Below are 22712 nucleotides of genomic sequence, written 5' to 3'. Positions count from 1 at the left end.
CCGTTCTGACGCCCGTCCTGTTCCCTCGATGGGGACGGAAAGGCTTGGGAGAAAAATGAAAGGACTCACTCAGTAGTTCTCCGTGGATGGTCGATCTCGCTTCTGGATCCGGGAAGGTCCCGACATCGACGTGCTGACTGCTGGTTCGTTGTCGCAGCGTAGAGGGGCACCATCGGCGGTCTCCATACGCGCGCCGCGTATTCCAGCAGTGGGGAAATGCAGGCACAGCGCATTTTCTCGCTCCGAGATACGCTTTTAGTTTCTGCGCTGACGGGGTGCCCCGCGAGCCGCCTCGAAGGGAAAAAGCTGCACTTGCTTCTTGTTGCGTCACCGTACTTTGTTCGAGAACGGGTTTGACCCCGAAAAGCGAAGGTGCGCTCTTCCCAGCGAAGTAGGCTGGCGTCGTCCCGAAAGGGCATGCCTCGGACGCATTCCGGGCGTTGAGTCACCTCCGTGTGGGAGGGCGTTAGGCCGAGACACTTATTCATTGTCTCTTTGCGTGGCTAACGCGGCCACTAAGCAATTGAGTGGCATCGGGTGTTGGGCGTTCGCCTCTCCCTTTGTCCAGCTGTCTGATCCTTGGCCGGAAATCGGCGTGGTTCGCTGTCATTGCGAAAGTGCTGCTTTGTTTGCAGTCGCCGGACAGGCCCCACGTTGGGCGCCAAATGTGGGATTCGACTTGCCTTACTGCACCACGAGGTCGATCCCACTCCGTAGCACGATGTTGAGGACTGCTACGGCCGGGTCCGTCCGGAGGCTGCCGTGGACTCCGAGGAGAGGATTCACTCCAAAACACAAAGATACTGAAGAAGCGGGTTTATTCGGCTGCTGTGCCACCACGCTGTGCCCGTCGGCCAAACTAATAAAAGAAAAGAACGGAAAAAGGTCGGCGCTGTCGCATTAGACTGATTCACCTGGAGGGGACCCCCGCTGCCGTATTAGGCAGATTCGTGGGACAAAGGGGAAGCACAAAAAGAAAGAGGCTCACGACGAGAGCTTCCCCCAAAAACGAGAGTCAGGGCCGCCGTTCGCGGCCGCTTATCTAGCCAGCGGAAAGTGGACGCGCCCGGGGTAGGTAGTGTGGCTTATCCCGCAGATGGGCCGCGTCCACAATCATTTCCGAAGGGTGCGCCGGAGGCACTTTCACCCAAAAGGGCGAGGGAAGACACACCCTCTTCGAGGAATGAGGCCTTACCCACGTATCCGGGATGACGTCGCCATAACGCTCCCACGGCCTGCTTGTGCTAGGCCTAGATAGGGAGACGGGGAACACGTGGCTCCCACAACAGACACCAAACTAGATGTTTTTAACCGTTTGAAGATTTCCTTATCGAAGTCTGATAGCTCGCTAGGCCCCTGAAAAAGAGAACTTTGTTCGATTCCCCGTTTTGCCATTGATCCTCAGTGCTACATGTGCCAAGCGCTGCGGCGCCGCCAAGTTTATCGAGGAAGGATAAAAAGCCAGGAGGCGACATAACTCCGGACTCCGATTTTCTTATATTTCAGAAAAAAAGGCCATAGTGCGCTTGCAATTGCGTCAAACCACATGTTCCCCGAATGCCGTTCTGAAATACTACAAAACGTCGCTTACAAAGTTTCTAAATTTAATTTTTTTTTGACGTCACGAATAAATAGAAGCGAGGAAATGAGATGAGGGAGAGAAAAAGTCCAATGGAAAAAAGGCGCGCGCGTGTGGGAAATCTCTTTTCTGGGGTTGTGGTATTTTTTTGCGACTCTATGACTACACCTTGCATCGTTTTAGACAAAAAAAGAAAGAAAAAAGGAACAATAAAAAAAAGAAATCTACATTTGAGGTGGCAGTATTCCTTTAATCTGTTCACCGAGGTATGTACTTCACACGACCCAGAACACTCGATCGCACGCAGCGGAAAGGCCTCAAATTTAAATTGACAAGAGTTGCCCTTTTTTATTTTTTCCGCCACCCACTAAGCCAAAGCCAATTTAAAAAGAAAATAATTTCAAATCCTCTAACCCTGAGAAAATCAATAAACGTATCTAAGAGATTGCGAAGGCCACGGGGCAACCTAGCGATCAGACAAGATCGTCGGCAAAGGCCAACGATGCAGCCTTCCGATCACCGAGCAGGACACCGAAGTTCTCAACGACCCCTGCTAGAAACTGGTGTAAAGCTCCATTAAGAAGCAGTAAATCTTCTCTTACTAGCATCAAATGTTGCCAAAACGTTACTCCAATGTCATGAATGCAATAAAACGCGTGGACATGTCCGGGTACGTTATAGAGCCATTTGAAGAATAACTTAAAAGAAACGTTTTTTGTGTGACATTAGCTCAATGTTGCTGAACGTTGTGTAAAGTTAAATTACATAGACAAATGTTCCAGAAACGTTGAATAAAGAATATTTGAGCAACATTTATAAATAGCCTCTTGGCAACAATTTCGCCACAATATTGAATCAATGTTTTGTAGGGAATGTTTGCCTAATGTGACGAAACGTGATACATTGTCGCATCACGCCGGAATTGGTGAAGGATACACAAAGTACTATTTAGAATCGCGGGAATAACAAAACTAAGTATAATTCAGTGTTGATCCTTACGAAAACATTTTTATTTTTATACAAGCAGGGAGAAGGCTCTAATGTTTATAGTGACTAGCATATTTCAAGTGTGTGCTAAATTTTTTCTAAACGGATTGCAGAAAACTACACAACAAAGGTACTTTCAAGAGGATCATAATTTAATTGAATTTGAATTCAAACGTGAATTTCGCCATATCTTTTGCAATCTGCACAGGCAATATCAAACGTTTCACAATCAAATAATATGAAGTACCCGAAGTGTGAAAGGGCAGTCTGCTTCTAATTTCCTCGCCTTTTTTTTTCTTCGTGACGTAAAATATTATTAAATTTAGAAACTTTGTAAACGACATTTTGTAATATTTAAGAATGGCATTCGTAGAACATGTTTTTAACGCAATTGCGAACGCACTATGGCCCTTCTTTCTGAAGTATCGAAAATCGGAGCCCGGAGTTATGTCGCCTGGCTTTTTATCCTCCCTCGATAAACTTGGCGGCGCCGCAGCGCTTGGCACATGGAGCACTGAGGATCATTGGCGACTCGGGGAATCGAACAAAGTTCTCTTGTCCAGGTTCCTTGCGACCTACCAGACTTCGAAAAGGAAATCGTCAAAGGTCAAAACAACTGGGTTTGGTGTCTGTGTACCGTAGTTTTGGTTGTGGCTCCGGCGGGACAACCTTTCACGCAGAACCGACGCGACATGGACCCTTACGTAGCTCACAAAAGTCCAAGGCGCGTTTTCTTCGACCTCATTCCATTTCAAAGAATTTGAGAGAGCTCAAAGGGTCCTCAAAGAACTTCATACTGGAAAGTGAAGCGTCGTCTGCTCACAGCGATGGGCGGCACACGGAGGCAAGCAATCGATTGCCAGACGCGAGCGAACACGACACTTCGGGCCGGGGCAGAAGAGAAAGAAGTTCGAGTTGCAGGACGACTCAGTCTTTGAGGTCACTGCACAGGCGCGGATCGCGCGGGAAGTTCAAATTTGGCTTTTGGAAAAGTTTCTTTACTTCACAAATACTGCGTACACTAGTTTCGAATTTTGAGGATAATGTCCACGCATCGTTGTCAATCGTTTCAGATAATAAGGTAATAATAATAATATAATTTTGACCTGTCCGTGCCCCTTTAATACCTCCGACGAAATAAAGTGCGATTGTTTAGATTTTCATAGGCTAATTTTGAGGCTGGCTTCACACTGCTTAAGTCACATCAGAAGTTAAACATTTAGTACCACGGTTATTCTACGTCCTAGTGATTTGTTCACCATCGAAGTTTTTCCTTCACCATTAGGATAGAAAGACTGGAGGGGCAGCGAGGCCGTTCCTCCATCTTCCCGTGGACACGCCGTGCGCTTTCTTCTCTGCGCCGGTCGCGGATGGCGGGCTTCGGGTTCATTGTTTGGCGACCAATGATACCCCGGATTCCCTGTTCGCGGCTGCTAGCCATGGAGGGTAGAGTAGAATCAATGTTGGGGGTCCAGGGAAGGGGGTCGAATTGTTTAAAGGGCTCGAGGGAAGCTCTATCGTGCGCGGCGGCATCCTTTGTCCGTAACCTGCCTCCACTCTCTTTTTACGTTAAGACTTCGTTTCATCTTGTGATGAACCTCAGGGGAAGGCTAGGGGCTGTGACTCGGCCCAGGCAAGGCATTCTAAGGCAACTCAAAGTATAGTGAGTCAAAGACTTTGATAGTACAAGGCGTGTAGCCTTTATCCTTAACGTCGTGTTGTGTATCAGTGCTACACAATTTACGCTATAATGAAGCTAGCATGTTTGAGAAACGACTTCTGCTTGGCAAGTCTGTCACTGCCGATGTGACGTACTGCAGAGAAGTATTTCTTCAAGATAGAAGATTTCCGTTTAAATATTTCAATGTACAAACTGAACCCCAGTAAAATATTTATTGGAACAAATAATGTGAAATTTCAAAGGACCTTGTAACCAATGTAACTGCGCTCTTACCTTCGTTCGCCCTAAAGGAAGGCCTGTGTTTCCTTCGCCAGCTCGTTTCCAGGCAGTTCTTGAGATGAAGAAATGCAATGGAGTGGGAGCTACGCTTGCCATGAACTAAGCACTGGGGACGCGTATCTCTCCAGCAAGATCGAGGTCCACAGAAGGGGTTCCTTGGTGCACACTTTGCGTCGTCCGCGGGAGGTCCGGATCGGCTGACGAACTTCGCTGTGGGAAGATGGGCGGTACTTGCCAAGTTGCTTCTCTTGACAGCGCCTACTAACTCTGTAGGAGTGGGTTACTTTTATATAAACGATGTATTACTTTTGTAACGAATAAAGATATATAAGCGAAACTGAGCTGCAAAGATTACTCTCTAGTGGGAGGTGGGAAGGACGTGCTCGGATGTGAGCTCGGAAGTTGGCTGGCTCGTAGGATTAAATTCCGATTACGGGGCCATTGTCCCTCGAAGTCCCTTGACGAGGCTCGATTACGGAGCGTGAGCTCTGAAGCTCCAGCACCAACTAAAACTCGTTCATTCGTTCGTGATACGATTCCCACTTGCTGCGTTCTCATTAAATATCACTGGTTGGCCCGCCCTCTTTTGGTGGACCGGCGATTCCCCGACGGGTCATGAGACGGGCGTTTCCCGGTGGCCGAGAGGCCGCAACCAATCGCCCCACTTTCCCACAGTGGGGGAATTGCTGAAGTTTCCCGCCTGAGACCCCACGACCTGCGCATGGCCAGTGATGAAATCGGCATTTGACCTTTTGTAGCAGGTTCTGTAGCAGGGAAAATATTGGTTTGAAGCAGCTACTGACGCTTTTGCAGAAGATGCCAACATCTGTTAGCAGATCACTCGAGAATGAAAAACTGATTGAATCTCTTAATGAGTTCATTTATGATAGTAATCAACTGTTTCTCTTTGACACTCGAGCATATTACTTATTACTGTTTGTAGAAAAAAAAAATTAGATAGAACATAAAAGGAACACAGTCTTAAATAAGGCTCTAGTCAGAGGTTTCATTTACAGTGGGTATTAAAAATGGTTGAAAAGTGTATCGTAGCGTAGTGGATTGAATCTTCTCTCCCCTCTTCATTTTACACTCGGTAGTTTGTTTAGCTTGTAAATATAATTTTTTAATGCCAGCAAGAACCAGCATATCCGCTAACACGTCTACCAATAAAGATGCGTCCCGTAAGTTTAATGAACCTGCCAAACTCAACACTGTAATATTTTAAATTACAAAAGCAGCCAACCAACAATACTATAAAGGACTACACTTGCGCTTTAAAGTCTACACTGTTTTTTTAGCGGCGTAGGAACCAGAGTCAGGTCAAAGTTCGCCGTTCTTTCGTTCGACAGCTGCACGGAAACTAACGTGACTCCCGTATTTATTCAAATATATATAGACTCGTGTTCCCTTCTCTCTTTATCTGTTTCTTTTTAATTGGAGATTCACTCACAATTGGGACAAAGAAGTTCGCCTCGTAATCATCCTGACCATAATGTGCCTGCCTATCGAGCTAAGCCAGACGCTTCCCCGTGTCAGCCGCTGCTCCTAGCACTCCGGTGCTAATCGGTGAAGCTCCACGCTGTCACGTTGCTGAGACGCGCAATTGCCACGGTACAATCAAGCGACCTTAGCAGGAGTGCAAGACCCTGGTTTCCTTTCATGTAGTATGCAAAAGGTTTTTCGGGGACTCTTAGTTCCAGACATCGACGACATCGTCTGGAACTTTAGTCGATGTCGGCCATCAACCCGCCAGCGCATCAACCGGCCAGAGCGCTTGATGTCCAGCATCAGCGTCTCTGGCCGGTTGATTGGCAGCCTCGAAGCGCGACATCCTGGCATTCGTCATCTCCTTGTACGTGTTCTTTCATCGGCTAGACCAATCAATGTCGCGTGACTTGTGCTGTTAGCATGCGTGTCTGTGGTTATATGTGTTCGAGTCTTCGGATTTATTCTGATCTAAGACGGAACAAACTATACTGCGAGTAGAGACGCTGTGAAGTTCGTATTTGTACAATATTTCTTTCCTTCTACTTCTCTGAATATTGCGGTCGACCAATATATATATACATATATATATATATATATATATATTTGCTTTAAGCCTGTCTCGGGGCAGGTTTGGCGCAATTCTTAACAAAAATGGCATTTTGGCGCAAGATGCAGCAGAGTTCACTTCATGCAGCAATCTTCCGCGGATGACGCAGCATTTCCATCACGGCACTTGCCCATCCAACCACCGAACTCTCCGATACGTCTCCCTGTCAGAAATGCACGTTCCGGTTCTCTCGGGTGAATGCCCGCGTTTTGAACCTCGCGTCGGCAAAGTATACGCCCGTCTCTCGAAGTCGCCCACCACCGCGGGAACTGTTCGCCAACGCTTTCATATATACCAGCCAAGTCCCTCTCGTGCTAACGGCCCACTGGAGAGCCTTCGTCGACCCTTACACCCACGGTTGGGCAACGTGGCCCTTTTAGACGATACGCTCGTGGAAAACATTAAGCCGATGCCAATTCTATGTACAATGTATTTATTAAAAAGCAAAAGAAGAACTCGCCGGTGTCACCCTTGTCTTCGGGTTTCCCCAGTGTCGTTAGGACCCGGTGCCCTCCCCCCTCCCCCATCACGGAGTCCATCTACCGCTCCTGGTCGTCGGAGGAGTGCTGCCTCCTCATGTGGTTTCTGAGTTCGCAAGGGAGCAGGAACCCTCTGCCGCAGTCCCCGCACTTGTGGGGATACTCTTTTGAGTGCACCCGAATCACGTGGCTCTTCAAGTAGCTTAAATCAGAGGTCCTGTAGGAGCACAGGTGGCAGGCATAGGGCTTCTCGCCGGAGTGGGTTCGCCTGTGCCTTGCGAGGTGACCTCTCTCAACGAATCCTCTCGCACACTCAGGGCAGACGTGGGGCCGCTCTCCGCTGTGCGTCCTCTCGTGCGTCCTCAAGTTTGCCAGCTGAGCGAACTTCTGCCCGCACTCGGGGCACTCATGAGGCCGCTCGCCCGTGTGCACCCTCTGGTGCGTGGTCAAGCTGTACTGTATCGTGAAAGCCTTGCCGCAGGTGCCGCACTCGAAGGGCCTCTCTCCCGTGTGGGTGCGCTCGTGTCTGACTAGGTCTGGTTTCTTATCGCTGGAGTAGGGACAGTGACCGCATCGGTGCCTGCCCTCTCTCCTCCCGTGCATCTTCTTCCGGTGTCCCTGGAGGTGCTCGAGGGAAGCGAAGACGCTGTCGCAGTCCCCGCACGCGAAGCTCTCCGCTGGCCCCTCGAGGGACGGTGCCTCTTCTTGGTCTGCACATGGACGAGCAAGGCAAGGGGGGCAGAGAGTTAAGGGGGGACACTACCGTAAATTCCCGAGATACCCCTCCCCGAAAGGTGACCCTCCCCCCATTTTAGGATGGATTTGTTATTTTCTTTTAAAGGGGGGGTTCAACGATTTTAAGATTAAAAGAATATGCATCTCGTAATTTTTACGTTGTTTATCATGTCCTGGAGGTCATAGAAAACACCTCCTTCATTAAAAAATGTCGCGATTCCGCTGCATAATCGCAAAGCAAAAATCAAGCTTTTCCCCCCACCTGCAGCAACGAGTGGCAGCCTAAGGAACTACGGCGAAAAGATTACGTGACCTCGCTCGGCTCTAAGCTGCAGCATAACGCGCGCTAATGTCAGCAGAGAGAGAGAGAGAGGAAGCGTCCTCCGAGAGAGCACAGGGGAAGCTACACTGCACGCCGAATTACGTCACAAGGAGGGGGACCAGGTGAGACCGAAGACTGGGAGTGAGTTGAGGGGTGCCAAAATTGGAAATACTGATTTTTTCTTATTTTTTTTTTACATAACAACTATTGACACGCAGTCGAAATTGGTTTTCTGTTCTTTACTTTAGGATTGTCAGAGGGCAACTTCCACAAGTGTTTGACCGAAGTCCGGAAATCGCTGCACCCCCCCCTCCCCTTTAAAACACCGAAAGATAGCCCACGCTTACTAATCGTAGCGTTCGGATCAATGATGCCCTTGGCGTAAATGCGCCCTGTTAGCTAGGGCAGGATATATAAGCGAACATTCCTGACTGGGAAGTACAGTACTCTCTGTTTCATTGCCCCCTCGCCGGGATAACATGTCTGATAGACACATTATCTAAAAATAGCATTTGTGTTTTCAACTTTTATGGACTGCACACCGACAGGTAGACCACTCCTCATTTTCATACAATTTTTTATCTATTCTAGGAGGACTATATCTCAGGAGAGTACCGTACCTTCAAATCCCAATTTAAAAAAAAAAACAAAAAAAAATACTTTTTTTTTATTTTTATGCATTGTGATTCCACAACAAATAGTGCACTCCTGACAATTTGTATTGCAATGACAAACTTCGAAACTCAGCCTATCCTTGCCCATCCGATGTCCCCCACTCACGCTTCTTCTGGGCTCCGTCCTTGGCTTCGACGAGTCCTAGCTCGGCGCCAAACTCGTCCCCGTACCAGACGAGCAGCTCGGTCCCCGGCGCTATCTTGGCCTTTGTCTGGTAGTAGACGCCTCCCCTGTGCTGGAAGGCCACGAGGTTCTGGCTCTTCTCGCTGGGGGCGCAGTTGACGTAGCGCATCCAGTTGGACTCCGACAGGGGCCGGGCGTCCACCAGGTAGCCGCCCCGGCCACGCACCTGGATCCGGGCAAGTGCACGCGGTGACGCACCACTTTTACACCCGCCTGAAGCATTTCAAGGAGATTGTTTTGGCAACTAAATCAGATTATCATTGATTTAGTGTTTACTTGGGGATACATTTCTTGAACTTCGAGTTCTTATGCTATAACTGAGGTACTGACGAGAACAAAGAAACCTACTTGTAACTTCCGTAATTTTGGATGCGCTCATGTTGGAATGGGTATCTCTGAATTGGCGACTTTTTGTGCTATCTGTGCGAGTACAACCTGAAGGTGATGCGTGCTGCTTGCACATTGTTGCTAGTAAAAAAGTATCTTTAGGATACCGCACCGCCAGAGCACAAAGTATTAGCGTCTTTTCTAGCGCTCTAAACTTGTTCCTGTAACACCCTTAGGATGTTATCCTTGAGACCAGCTACACCCATAAGGGAGTATGGTATTCTATAGTGTGTACCCCGACAATTCCATCCTCCCTTTCAGGTTCAGACCCTTCGAGTTCACGCATGCTCACGCAGCCCACAGGGAGCACTGCACCTTCCAGGTGTATCCGTTGCCCCCGCCGGAGCCGGTGAAGCGCACGCCTTCGTAGGGCCCGTAGCACAGCCTGGCCGGGAGGGGCCTGAGGGTGAAGACCCCCTTCCCGGCCCCCTTGATGCAGGACCGGGCCAGCGTCAGACCCTCGGGCAGGGTCTTGTTCGCCCGCTGGGGGTCTCCCGGGGGAACCTGAATTAATCGGAGGGGATGGATATGACGTTACAAGTAATATGTAAAGAGAGTTTACGTACTGCAAGGACTTTGTCAGCCAGGATGACAAAAACGAACGTGTATTTGTTTGCACTATTACTTATTTTCGAACGGGGCGACAAAACTTCGGTTTCAGTTGTGATTTTGTAAATCTAACAGAAAATATGTACTAAAACAAAATCTGTAAGCATTTCGGGCTGTGATTGCAAACCCGTGATATGTATAGGACGCTCGAGGATCGGATACTTCCTGACACATCCAGCTACGCTAAAACTAGGAGACTTGCAGGCGGGAATACCACTTTTGGTATGGTTCACTTCAATGACACTGACAGAATATTATGGTAGCAGATAATTAGACTTTTTTATGGTTTCCATCGAGGGTTTTCTGGATATCCTCCAATGTAATCACTAAAATATAGACGCTCGGTTCTTGAAGTGTATTGTCTCCGATGTACAGTCTGGATAATGACTTAATAGTAGCACACTAGATTTCGCAGATTCTTATCATTGGATGTCCAGTCTGGTGCTGGAGCAACCGAAACCCGCGTGTATACTTTCCCGGGTAGCACGCGGAATTCAAGGGAGGTTATCGACGTACATAGGTAACGCCCGGACCCGAAAGTGAAAACTCGATCACGCCATGAAGTCCCTCTTGTCCCAACACAGATGGCTTCCTCCGTGTCTTCGCTTCTTCCCCGCCCTCCTGCCATTTCAAAAGCTCACAATGCCTCCTCGATGCGCGCCAGACACCGAGGAAGTCGTAGAAATTTCTCACCGGTGTGTCCTTGACGAACTCGAGGGGTCCGTGGACGGGACAGTCGCCGTGCCGGTCTTCGCCGCACTCCAGGCAGTCTGCACAACGGACAGCAGTGAACAACCCACTTCTGTTGCCCCATTATATTGAATTAAGTTTTCAAGTTAGCATGGGGAGTCATCGAGGAAAGGGGTCAAGTCTCTTGTCCGAGTAGTTTCCGACTTGTGGACACTCACAGAAGAACTCGTCCTCGGAGGGAACTTCGCACTCGGCGTAGTTGACGGACTTGCGGCTGCGCTTCGGGTACCGCGTCTGGCTCGAGGTGCCCTCTCCGGGATCTGCGCACGTCACCGGACGAAGAAAAGTCACCCCTTACCAAATGAACCGTTCATCCGATGCCCTGATGCGTTGGGTCCAGTGGCGTCACTAGGGTCAGCGGCACTCGGGGCGGTCCGCCTCCCCCTCCCCCCATGAATTTCTGAATTCCGATATGACACTTGCCCCAAACAAGCTTGTGCATCGAACAATAATTAATGCACGCCGCATAACCCGTGGATTCTGGGTTTATATGCCCACCCCTGCCCGTTTTGATCTGGATGAGCATCGGTCCTGCAGGCGGTCGTCTGTCACTAAGGCCCGTTGCACGCGTCAAAGATCCCGACCTAGCAGTGCTATCGAACTCGGTAAATTTGTCACCTACAGCGGACATACCAGTCGCACCATTGGGGGTAACTAACTTCACGCTGCCTAAAAATACACACAGCGCTCTCCCATGGCTTCCACCTTGCTAGTCCTCGTCAGGTTGGTTTCCTCAAATCTTGTAATGATGGCAATTTAACATTCAGGGAAATTGACACTTCCCGTCATTAACGAAGATGCGATGACAATAACGGTGAAGATATTCATAGTGAATACTCCCGCGTCAAGCACTTAGCGGGTCCCCGTACCGTATTCCTCCTCCTGCTTCTCCTGCGCAGCGAAGAGTGGCTTCACGCAGGGCCTCGAAGCCAGGCGGGAACTTCCTCGCTGCAGGGGCGTCGCTGCTCCCGCCACGGCGCTCTGAAAGGGCGGAGCACGTGACGACGGCCATGACGTCAACTGACGTCATAGTCATGAATTTTGCATGATCAGTCGCGGCTGTGCAGTGCACGTATGACCGAAGAGTAAATGCATGCAGCGCAGTGATATGGGTTGCTTTACATCGCCCTAGCTATTACTTCAGCATGTAGAAGTATCCGGTTGAAAAGTGGAGCCTCACTGTTTTTGTATTCTTTTTTTAGATTGGAGATTGGATAATTGAAACTAAAGTAGGTGTGCAGGCCAGCTGGTTCAATACTGACACGGTATCCTAGGGGCGGAAGAAAACCGGGACGGACAACACAAAGCTGGAGCTTTGATTTGTCCGTCCTGTTTTTTACTCCGGTCCTGTGGCACCGTGGTCGTGAGTTTAGTGTTGAAATAAAAGCTTTGTCTAGGTGGCGCAACAGACGCCACTCGATTAACAGGTTTCAGCCACAATCGTCCACCCATTCACCCAACTGACTGATGCAGAGAACGTGTCGCCAAGTCGGGCACAAAACTGCGTCGCACGAGCCGCCGTGGCGCAAGGCCGTGATTCTTAAGTTTCCGCGTCATCGAAATGAGGCCAACGCGGCACAGCTTCGGCCGAACGCTAAGGCAGCACTTCCGTCCGATACCCCTGCCCTGCGTTGGCCTCCATTCGGTGACGTCATGATACCAACCTTGGGGGGCCTGTTCTCCTTCCCGGATGGTGCTGCGGCGGCAGTGGTCGAGGCCTCTGTAAGACGAATCGAAAAAAATTGCGACTGATTATGCGGGTAACCCTGAAATCTTCGGCGTTTACAAAAGAGAAGCGAGATACGTGGAACTCGCCTAAAAAAAAAAAAATGAAAATATTGTGTTTCGGTCTTTCTTTTAATTTTTTTTTTGTATACCTTTCGAGTGTTCATTTGCGTATCTAATTTACAAGTTTTAAGCATACAGTTCAGTGTTTTTAGATATATCCGAAGAACTGAAAAAAAAAAACAAAAAAAAAAACGCTAGGCGGAAAAAGTTTGGCTACCTCAGATTTATCCGAAAAAATTATTATATAGTCCTGAGGGCAAATAAAAAAAATCGATTGTATTTCAAAGGAATCTTGGTAGGAGGGAGCGCAGAATTATCAAACTCCGAATCTCGGAGAATTAGGAATATAGCGAACATAAATTTCGAAAAACCACGATTTTTTGGCGAAAAATAAACCCCTAAAACACAATTTAAAATTTACTAAGAATAAACTTCGAAACCATAGAACCCCTGTCGAGCCTTCGAAGCGACGAGCATGTGGAAATTATTTTTCGTTGATGCTTGAAATGTCGTACATCCACCAAAAAAATTATGTGCGCCTTTTTTCTTTTTTTCGATACAGCAGTTTTTTTTTGTGTTTTTCGACGCGTTCCTGACATCCCTGCCTGACATTTTCCGTTTTCCGAACTTACGCTTTGTCCCTGCCGATCCAGGTCTTGATGAGGGCTTGGGCTTGATGAAGTCGGGCACCGGTGGAGTGCAGCCTGTGGAAGAACCTCATTCAAGTTCATCACACTGCCATCGCTTCTTCGAGTGCAAGGGGGATCCAAGGCAGCGACTGAACTCGCCGAGCCTTTGTTGTCAGTTTCATGGAGCCCAGACATTTGATACAAACACATTTTCTGTGAGGGAAGTGCTGCGTCATTTGGGCCGAATTGCGCGATGACAGGAAGTCTGCTACACTTTGCGCCAGAATGACATTTCTCGCTAATCCTTGCGACGCACTTGCGCTGAGATGGGAAATGCAAGACATAAAAATATATTGTTATTGACATTCCACGATATTCAAAGAAGTGGGAGCAAAGGAAAATGGTGCAAATACATGCGTAGGAATAACAGAGAAGATACAGGCGAGCTTGTAAACTTTACACATAGCGAACACCTAAGACGTGGAACAAAAAGTGGACGACACACAAGCCCAATTTTTTTTTTTTTTTTCAGTCTCGGGTATACAAAAAGTTAGGCAGGCTATTTATGTCTTTCTTTTTATTTATTTCTTCACCCCTAACAGATTTGTTTAAAAAAAAAAAAGACGTGAATACAACAATTATGCAATTTGCGCAGTTCAGTTGTACGGACAGAGCGGCTAATTGAGCAGAATGTGTTAATTGACATTTTCATTGGTGAACATTGACATATGGTTCCAATTCGAAACTTGCTGAGCGTCATTGAAAGCTACGACATCAGTAATTTGTAGAAAGACCTCGAACGTGTGAGAAGCTCAGTGGTGCTCTAAAGTTACCGCACGTGCAGCAGGTACAAGGCTCGGGCTTTATGATAAGAGACGGAAAAATCGCGCAGGCGCATTATCGCACAGGTAGCCTCGCTCTGCTGCACGACTGGTAGCTTTAGCGCACGCTTCTCACTCACTCAGTCTTTTTTCTAGAGCGCAGCTCTTAAGCTCCCGTTTCCGGCTTGAGCGGCGTCGGCGTAACCGCGCGGTGCATTATGGGACGCGTGACGTCACTGGTTACGTCATCAGTGACGCCACTGATGACGCCATCGTGATCTGCATCGTCATCGTTTTGATGACGTCATCAGTGATGTCACTGATGACGGCATCCGCATCGTCATCGTCCCTGACGACGTCATCAGTGACGTCACTGATGACGTCATCGTCATTGTCACGTGTCCTCATAGGGGTCACGCGACCCTCGTGAGACGACGGCGACGCCGCTCGGAGGAAGGAGCAGCAGACAGGATGAGGAGGTGAGGACGAGGGAGGAAGGATATACCCTCCCCTCGGTACCCTTCCCTCCTCCTCCTCAAGAGCTGCGCTCTAATCCGGCGTTACAGGGAGTTGTAAACGTCTTTCCTTTTAGAGCGTAGCTCTTAGGGGCCCGTTTCCAGCCTGAGCGGCGTCGGCGTCGGCGTAACCGGGGGGTGGGTCATGTGACCCCCTCCCCCCCCCCCGAGGTCACGTGACCCCCTCCCCCCCCCCGAGGTCACGTGACCCCCCCCCCCCCCCCCCCGAAGTCACGTGACCCCTCTCGGTACCCTTCCCTACTCCTCCTCAAGAGCTGCGCTCCAATTCGGCGTTACAGGAATTTGTAAACGGCTTTCATTTTTTTAATTAGTGATTTACTTGGTTTCGATGACGTTCAGCAACTTTCTAATTGAAACCATATGAATAGTTTCTCTAATTAAAAATTTATGACCAAATTTTACTTAATTAATCAAAGATTGTTACGATTAGCCCCATAAACTATGTCCTTCAGGCCTTATTACTCACCTGCACAAACCGCATAAGTGTAGTTTTCACGGCTTCTCTCTAAACATTTCATAAGCATTAAAAATGAAAGACGTTTTCAACACCCTGTAAAGCGCGAGACACATACGCGATAAAAATCCATCCGATCAGACGTCCAATCTAGCAATACGACTGCCTGCTCCGAAAAGTTTGGTCGCTTCACACGTCGGATCGGCGATCCGGCGTGCGTCCAGCATGCCAGATAGTTTCGCACGGCGGACGGAGTGTCGGAAGCGCCCAGCCAATGGCAGCGCAGCTAGCGCGAACGTCATGATGACGTACTGGGTTTGGCGGACGAACACGATATCAGGACGAGCGAGGGGAAGCCCGACGCGTGAATCCCGCTGACCCATCCGAGAAAGATGACCGCAGCAAAGAATGCACGCACTAGCGAGAACGAGCTCGTAATTTCACTCGTGCGAGCTAACCGTCAATCTGGGACCAGAGATTTCCTGGGCGGAGCCGAAAGGATCGTCGCGTCGTATTCAAGGTCGAAAGCACGTGTCTCAAACTGTTGCGTGCGACAATTCGGAGCGGCGTTGGGACTGTCGGGTCGGAAGATTGTGCCGTCCATGTGTCTCGCGCTTAACACCGAATTAGAGCGCAGCTCTTGAGGAAGAGGAGGAAAGGGTACTGAGGAAAGGGTATATACCTTTCCTCCTCATCCTCCCTGCTACTCCTCCTCCCCTCCTCTTGTTCGTCCTCCTCCTAACATCCTTCAAGCTCCTCCCCTTATCTCATCCTCCTCCCCCTCTCCTTCTTCTCATCCCTCCTCCTCCCATCATCCCTTTTCTGCCCTCCTCCTCCACCTCCACTCCCCTTCGTCATCCTCTCCCTCCTCCCCCCCCCCCCCGCGCGTTGCATCACGGGAAATGTCCCATGATGCACCGCGCGGGACCCTCGTGACTTTACTCGACGTCCCGAGGGTCTTGCGCGGTGCATTGTGGGACATTTCCCATGACGCAACGCGCGGTTACGCCGACGGCGACGCCGCTCAAGTCGGAAATGGGCGCCTAAGAGCTGCGCTCTGAAAAAAATCCATATCGTATATGTATGTTACAGCGTCTCTACTTACCGCATATTTGTGTCATCTTAGGTCACAGCAGAGTTCGAAAACTCGACCACATACAACCGCACATACTAAAAGCGCTAGTCATGGGACATTCACTGGTGAATAGCAAGACGGTGGTGTGTGTGTCCTTCCTGTTTCCGTGTCTCCTGTTTTAATTATGTTGCTTACCACGCACTGCACTTTATTGGTATTACCCATGAAAAAACGTGTGCAGACGAATACCACGATGTCGCGCTTTGATGCTGTTTGATGTGTCCGCTTGGTTCGTAGCGTCGGCTTGCGTTTTAAGACGAAACGAAGTATAAAGGTTGCTCGTGAACTGTGCTGGCCGGTTGATGCGCTGGACGGTTGATCGCCGATAGCGTCTAAATTTCCAGACGATGTCGGCAATGTCAAAAGCTAAAAGTCGCGAAAAAAAAAAAGTGCGATGGCGGCTACTGTGATCAGCCAGAACCAGGTTCCTGCACTCCTGGCTAGAGCACTTGAAGGGGCTGTGCAGAGACATTCGCTTGTAATAATTTTCACTTTACACGAGCTTACTGGCACTAGTGGGTCACAGCTGTATACTCACACGCAACGAATGACCAAGAAACTCCTTTGTTGCGGTGTATTTTCAAGGACAAATGCGAGCGTTTTCTCTCAATATCTCCTTCGGAAAACTTGATGACGCAGCTGACGTGTCGCAGTACCCTCCAGTGTTGGCATTTCAATGTGGCTCATAGATTGGACTCATGCATTGAGGGAGCACTCAATTTGGGCTCGTGATATTCAACAGCTGATTCTACAAGCATTCGGGTATTGCCCCGTGTCCAATCGCTGCAATGACGACGATAGACGAATTACAACAACGTCTGGAACTCAGTGCGTGTCCTGTGCTTCGCCAACCCCAGCGCGTGGCTGTGATCAACACTAGCGGCATATAATCGGTTCCAGATCACGTAGGCCGCTTGTTCTGGCTGCGAGTTGCATAGGCAAACGTGCTCGTTTTTCTTTTAATTATTTTTTTTTCTGCGACTTCAGTTGCACGGGGTGAGAATCGAATGCGTCTCATAGGTCATTAACGTGAGGTATACGTTCTAAGCGGTACATAGATCGTTGCGTCGCCCCTTTAGTTATCATGTGTGGCACATAGCTCTGTGCCGTGGTTCCAGTGCACCACGGCACCTTGGGCAGCTTCCGTCAACCTTCAGCGCCTCTCACCAGCGCCTGCGTCGGTCTTCGCCGGTTTGCACCGGAGTGCTAGGAGCAGCGGCTGACACGGGGGAGCGCCTGGTTTGTCGTGACAGGCTCTGAACTTATGTTCGCTAGTTTTACAGGTCCACCTTTTTTGTCTTAAATCTCGGTAAACCCCTCATTATAAAAATATTTGCCGATAAAATTTAAGAAACACCAATGTATATTTCAATAGATACGGTAGTCAATGTAGTTCCTGTCTAACGAAATAGCGGCAAACTTTGACTTGACTCTGGCTCCAACGTCGCCAAAGAGCATTGTCAGTGTTAATGCACGAGTGTAGGTTTTCATAGTAGTTGTAGATGGTTGTTTCTTCAGTTTATGATATATTACACATCATTCCTGATAGCAGATAGGCTGGTATTTGCCGGAATTTTGCACAAATTATGTATATAGGCATAGTAACTACCCGTAAAAGAGAAAGGAAGAGTCTTTATCCCGATAAAATGTTGCACTATGATTCATTTTTAAATCCTGTTTTTAATACTCATTGTAAATGAAACTTACTGTGACCTCCGCCTTATTCTTAAGAAAAGGCCCTGTGAATTCCTTTTGTGCCCTACCTATTCTTATTAGAAAAAGGTAGGTAATATGCTTCAGCATCAAAGAGGAACCCTCAATCATTATCAAAGATAAACGCATTTAGCGATGGAGTCGCGTTTTCTTTTTTCAAGTGATGTGCTAACATACGATGGCATCTGCTCCAAAAGCGTCAGTGGCTGCTCCAAATCATGAATATTTTTCCTGCTACAAAAGGCCGACTGCCTAAAGCCACGCTGCCTGAAAGATGACGCAACCCCCACCCCCTTCTTTTTTTTGCAGCAAAAAAATTTTTTTTTCGTCCAAATGTAGCGCGAGAGGTTCTAATCAGATACCCAAGTTTGAGAATTAATCATCTCGTTCAAACGCTATAAGTGATTTTCTGATAATTTCGATTGGAAAATGGCGCCCATTTTCGGTAACTGACGCCATTCAGCTCCATGTGTTCGAGAGCTCCACCGGCAGCCATTTTCCCGCTGTAAATTTCAGAAAATCACTATTAACTTTTGAATAAGATAACGGGGAGAGTTCTTAAACTTTGTCGTCTGGTTCAGACCACTAGCGCTATATTTGGGTGGAGAACGAACGCTCGTCGAGGCGTAGTTCGTTTTTCTGTTAAGAAAAAACAAAACAAAATTTGTAAAATAAATGTATATAATTTTGGGGGGCTATTGGAAAGAGGGGGGGGGGGGGGGGCACTTTGTAGCGCCTGCAATATTTGGTTGTCGGGTGAAGAAACAATGCGGATCGCAAGTTCGTCTGCTTCTTTTGCAGGGGTTGTGGTGACGTCACAAAAACGCCGAGCTCTGATTGGCTCCAATTGAAGGACAGTGGGTAGAACTCAAAGCAAGCTGCCTCGAGGTCTACCCACTATCCTTCATTCAGAGCCAATCAGAGCTAGGCGTCGTTCTGAGGTCGCCGCAACTGCTGCCGAAGAAGCGACTTGCTCTTCGCATAAGCACAGACTTAACCTCACGAGGGTTTGCCGTTAGGGTTTGCCGTTGTCACTGCCGAGCATCTGCATTTAACAGCGGACCTCGGTGCTGAGGCTACAATATACCGGGGACCCGGTGTTCAGGCCTGGTATCCTAATGTAAAGTATCGATTACTAATAAATACTTTTATGTCACAAATTATTCTTCGCAGCCATCCCTTTCCCCGAATTCGCAGACGCGCTTTTTTCAGAGGCTCAGCTGCCAACGCTCACCCATTCCTAGGAGAAGATCGTAGTTTTCCTTGAGATTTGTCATCCTTGATTTCACGTAGAATGACATGGTGTTCCATTCTTCATCCGAGAAGTATTCTCGGATGAGGCTGAAACGAGGCAGGTCTTCGGAAGACATTTTCGTGAGGGCGCAGTCGAGTGGCGGTCGCAGAGCGGGATTCCCAAGAGACGCTCAACTGTCGTCTGCTAAACTTCCCGCGCTTGCCGCCACTTTTTTTTGGTCGGTCAACAGAGCGTGACACTGCGCATCGGAAAACGTAATAATGATAACTTTTTATTAACGGTTTTCGCATTTCGTTGCATGAAAATTTTTGGTTACGCATTTACGGTTACATTTCTCGAACCTTTTCTCGCTCTCATCAGATGGCAGGGCAAGAGAACCGGAAGTCATACCGGAAATCAATTTGAAATCCCAGGCTCCCAGGCGGCAATGGCGGCAATGGCGGCAATGTTTGTTCGTTCTCAAAAAGTTGTGTCCGTTGGTTCATCGTTTCGAACGTGAGCTCTGAAATCAATCCCATTTCTTTTACAACGTGCAGCTGCTCCCTTCCTGCATTATTTGCCGGATCAAGGAGCATCATTCGGAAAGCAGCTCGGTTAGTCAGATCCGAGTGTAACCATCGTATAATAGCTTTTGAATTGTGTTTCTATTATCGCTAATCTCTCGAGGTCCGCTGGAAACGTTTCGGATCCCGCTTTTGACATAGAGTTATTATAATAAACGCTAGAGGCTCAGCTGGCGCTAGTGTCTACGGGACTTCCGGTTGCAAATTGAAGCAGACAGCATGCAGTCTACTTTTCCTGTCTTCCTGTGTATTCCTATGGGAGAACGCGCGTGAATTTTGTTATAATTATAAAGCAATTAAATGCAAAGGGGCAAGCGAGCTGGACAATAATGATGAAAGTAATCCCTGGAGAAGGGGAACAAGAGGGACAAGGGACAAACATAAATCTCCAAACACAGCTAGGTGACTGGTGAGCGACCGAAAAAATCCGCCTGGTCCGGGTATCCTCGTCGCCGGAAAATAACATTAATAACTTTTGTTATTTCGGTTGTACCGGATAGTATGTATCTTTATTAATATTTTGAAAGTGTAATTGCTTTAGTTACAGCATTTTTCCTTTACCACTGAACGATGTTAAACTTCGCTATATTTCAGGCCCAAACCTCTGTTTCATGGCAGGTATGTAGAAACGAGCGTCGATTCCAAGCAAAATAACGATCGAAAGGAATGTAGAGTGTGTTTAAAGTTCGGCAGCATTCCGTTGGTGCTTATATATTGCTAATATATGCCTGTCCTCTCAGTATATAAAAATGACCCCGGCGTGCACCTTTACGAGGGGTTAAAAAAAACGTTCCAAACGTAAAGAATAAAGTATGTGGGCTACGAAAGGTGTATTTTCTTATTATTTCCTATGTTGGGCAGTTTTTATCGGGCACCTGTTCTCTGGCTTCCCCCATTTGCAAAGATTTGGAGCGTGCGGGTGATGATTTGAACGCAGAACAAGCATCTTCGCATGTATTCATGAGCAGAAAGGATAAAGCAGTACTTATTTATTGCAAATCGGACTATATTACGTAACTTTCAATTTATTTTCATCATCTGCAAGCACAAAGAGTTACTTATCCAGTGTTACTGCGTAGTTCTTGCCGTAGCTCTCTTGGTTTTCCACATGTCCTTCGTTCGTTTGGCACGTATTGGCCTCGAGATCGACCTAGAGGTGGCGCTATGGTCGCGCTATCATCATCATCAAAGCGGGGATAGGAGAACGGCCGCCCCATAGGCTCTCCACGTTCGCGCGCGAGACGGCGTAGATTCTTGCGTTTATTTTGTCGCATACTATCGGTGGCAAAACAATTCTAGCGGAAAAGGATGCGGTACTGTTCGGTGCTTCAGTGAAGATCAAATCGTGTTGCCAGCGTGCGGCCTAAATTTTTATAATCGCCTCTGTGTGTGCGTCGTCTGCTCTAGGCAGACGTTAAAAAGCATGGATAACCACGACTGATGCCTGTCTCCGGCCGAACTGGAATATTTATGCTAAATATTTGTTTATTTTAAAATGGATGTATCGGTTCATCAACATGGGAATTAAAAAAAATAATAAATTCCAACCCAGATAACAAAATACTGGTGTTGTGGGCTGTGAAATCGCAGCCTCTGTGCTTTGTTTTTTTAACTTCTAGCTTTTGCAGTAATATAATAATCAAGAATGAAGATAAGTTAGCGCTGTAATGGAAATTACCATGCTATTAAGTTCCTCTGCCCTTTTACTGTGCCATAGTGTGGGTAGGTTCTTTGGTGTCTGATAAATCGAATGCGTTGCGATGAGGAGAGAGTGTCTCTTCTAGTTAAGATCTGCAAGCTGCACAGTTGGCAGGACAACTGAAACAAACTTTTCTAATATATCTGCCGAGACTGTAATAAAAGAGTGTAACCGAGCAACGCAGCAATGTTCCGATTATTAAATGGTTTTCTCGGTAGTGTGGGTTCACCCGCTTGAATTTTTTTGGTGAGCGCCGCGGATGTCAAAAGGCTAATACTATAAATATCTGGCTAAATAATCTTGTATTCAAACACGGTAGACTTTGCAACCCAAACACACAACGCACACCACAACACAGACAGCATCAATCGCAGTGATACTCTTTTATTGATGAGGGCTAGCGACCTTCACGAGACTTTCCGATCACCCTCCGCCCTCACCTAACGTACATCGGAACTGGACAGTTCATCGATTAACTTTCAGATTAATCAAGTAATGCTTTAATTGCATTTTTTTTGCCAGTTAATTGGAGTCTTGTGCTGGAGAAAGTCAACAAGGAGTAAAAAATGCCTGCATTAATATTTTTGACGTCTCTATTTCTTTTGTGACACAGGCTTGCACGGTAAACCACTTCAGCGTGCTTGTCATTTCGCCGAGGGTGATTATATGGTTTAAATAATAACTTTAAAAAAAAACTTCATTTTAAAAGGCTTCCCGTGTTCATATTTATGTAGGACTCACAACGTGAAGTTTAGAATGGGAATGCAATATGTCATTTATGGCATATAGTAAAACCAGCAAACAAATGTGTAGTTTTAACGTCTTTCACTCAATATGAGTGAAAGACGTTAATCAACATACGGATTTATTGATTGATTAGTCTATTTAAGGATAGTGATCAGTCGGGTTACTTTTCTAATCAAACCGCAGACCCACTCAACATTCGATGCTTTATGAAAGCCACGGTTTGTGCGAGATACAAAAAACATGTGGGACTGGCGATTGTATACAAACCAACACACTAAGATTATGGAAGCTTCCGACTTAATAGTAATCGCTTTGCTGAATTTCTACACATGGGAAACGATACAACACAACCTTTAGTAAGAAGAAACGGCAACGAAAACGTAAAACATTTAATAAGGAATGTCAAGCTCAGCCTCAAACGGGCTTGTGTCGTCGAGATCCATGCTTCTGAGCGTGCGCCCGTAGCAGACGACGCACGGCGGGATCCCCGCTTTCGCACGTTTCCAATTTCGGCCGCACGGTGGCGACACGGTTCGATCTCGGGGCGATATACCCCCATGCTGTAAAGCGCCGGCGCCGTGTTCGCGCTAACAGTGTCCGACAGTGCACAT

At 47.7% G+C, this 22712-nt stretch overlaps 3 protein-coding genes across 6 annotated transcripts in view; 2 read left to right on the top strand and 1 right to left on the bottom strand.

The window, feature by feature from the left end:
* The window catches only part of LOC115318794 (histone-lysine N-methyltransferase PRDM9-like), a 68147-nt gene extending 48700 nt beyond the window's left edge, over positions 1-19447 (bottom strand). The window contains exons 1-9 of one of the 3 annotated variants that reach the window (XM_029978504.3): positions 19072-19447; positions 13182-13253; positions 12426-12481; positions 11631-11742; positions 10920-11021; positions 10705-10781; positions 9718-9906; positions 8938-9181; positions 7038-7810 (exon numbers count right to left, since the gene is read on the bottom strand). In XM_029978504.3, the coding sequence (XP_029834364.2) occupies positions 7161-7810; positions 8938-9181; positions 9718-9906; positions 10705-10781; positions 10920-11021; positions 11631-11742; positions 12426-12481; positions 13182-13253; positions 19072-19207 (1638 nt within the window). In that variant the 5' untranslated portion in view covers positions 19208-19447 and the 3' untranslated portion in view covers positions 7038-7160. Of the gene's footprint in view, positions 1-7037; positions 7811-8937; positions 9182-9717; positions 9907-10704; positions 10782-10919; positions 11022-11630; positions 11743-12425; positions 12482-13181; positions 13254-19071 lie in introns of those variants that run through there. The other 2 variants (XM_040213759.2, XM_042293464.1) reach the window with 2 other exon arrangements.
* The window catches only part of LOC115330927 (histone-lysine N-methyltransferase PRDM9-like), a 204673-nt gene that overhangs the window by 101872 nt on the left and 80089 nt on the right, over positions 1-22712 (top strand). The gene's annotated exons all lie outside the window — the stretch shown is intronic.
* The window catches only part of LOC115318788, a 162226-nt gene continuing 159028 nt past the window's right edge, over positions 19515-22712 (top strand). Inside the window, exon 1 of one of the 2 annotated variants that reach the window (XM_042293473.1) lies at positions 19515-19587. The gene's annotated coding sequence lies outside the window, so the exon portion shown is untranslated. Of the gene's footprint in view, positions 19686-22712 lie in introns of both variants that reach the window. The other variant, XM_042293475.1, reaches the window with a different exon arrangement.

Source organism: Ixodes scapularis, unplaced genomic scaffold (genome assembly GCF_016920785.2).
Source record: "Ixodes scapularis isolate PalLabHiFi unplaced genomic scaffold, ASM1692078v2 PGA_scaffold4__175_contigs__length_147842914, whole genome shotgun sequence".
Classification (NCBI taxonomy): domain Eukaryota; kingdom Metazoa; phylum Arthropoda; class Arachnida; order Ixodida; family Ixodidae; genus Ixodes; species Ixodes scapularis.
This window is presented reverse-complemented; position numbering and strand designations above follow the sequence as displayed.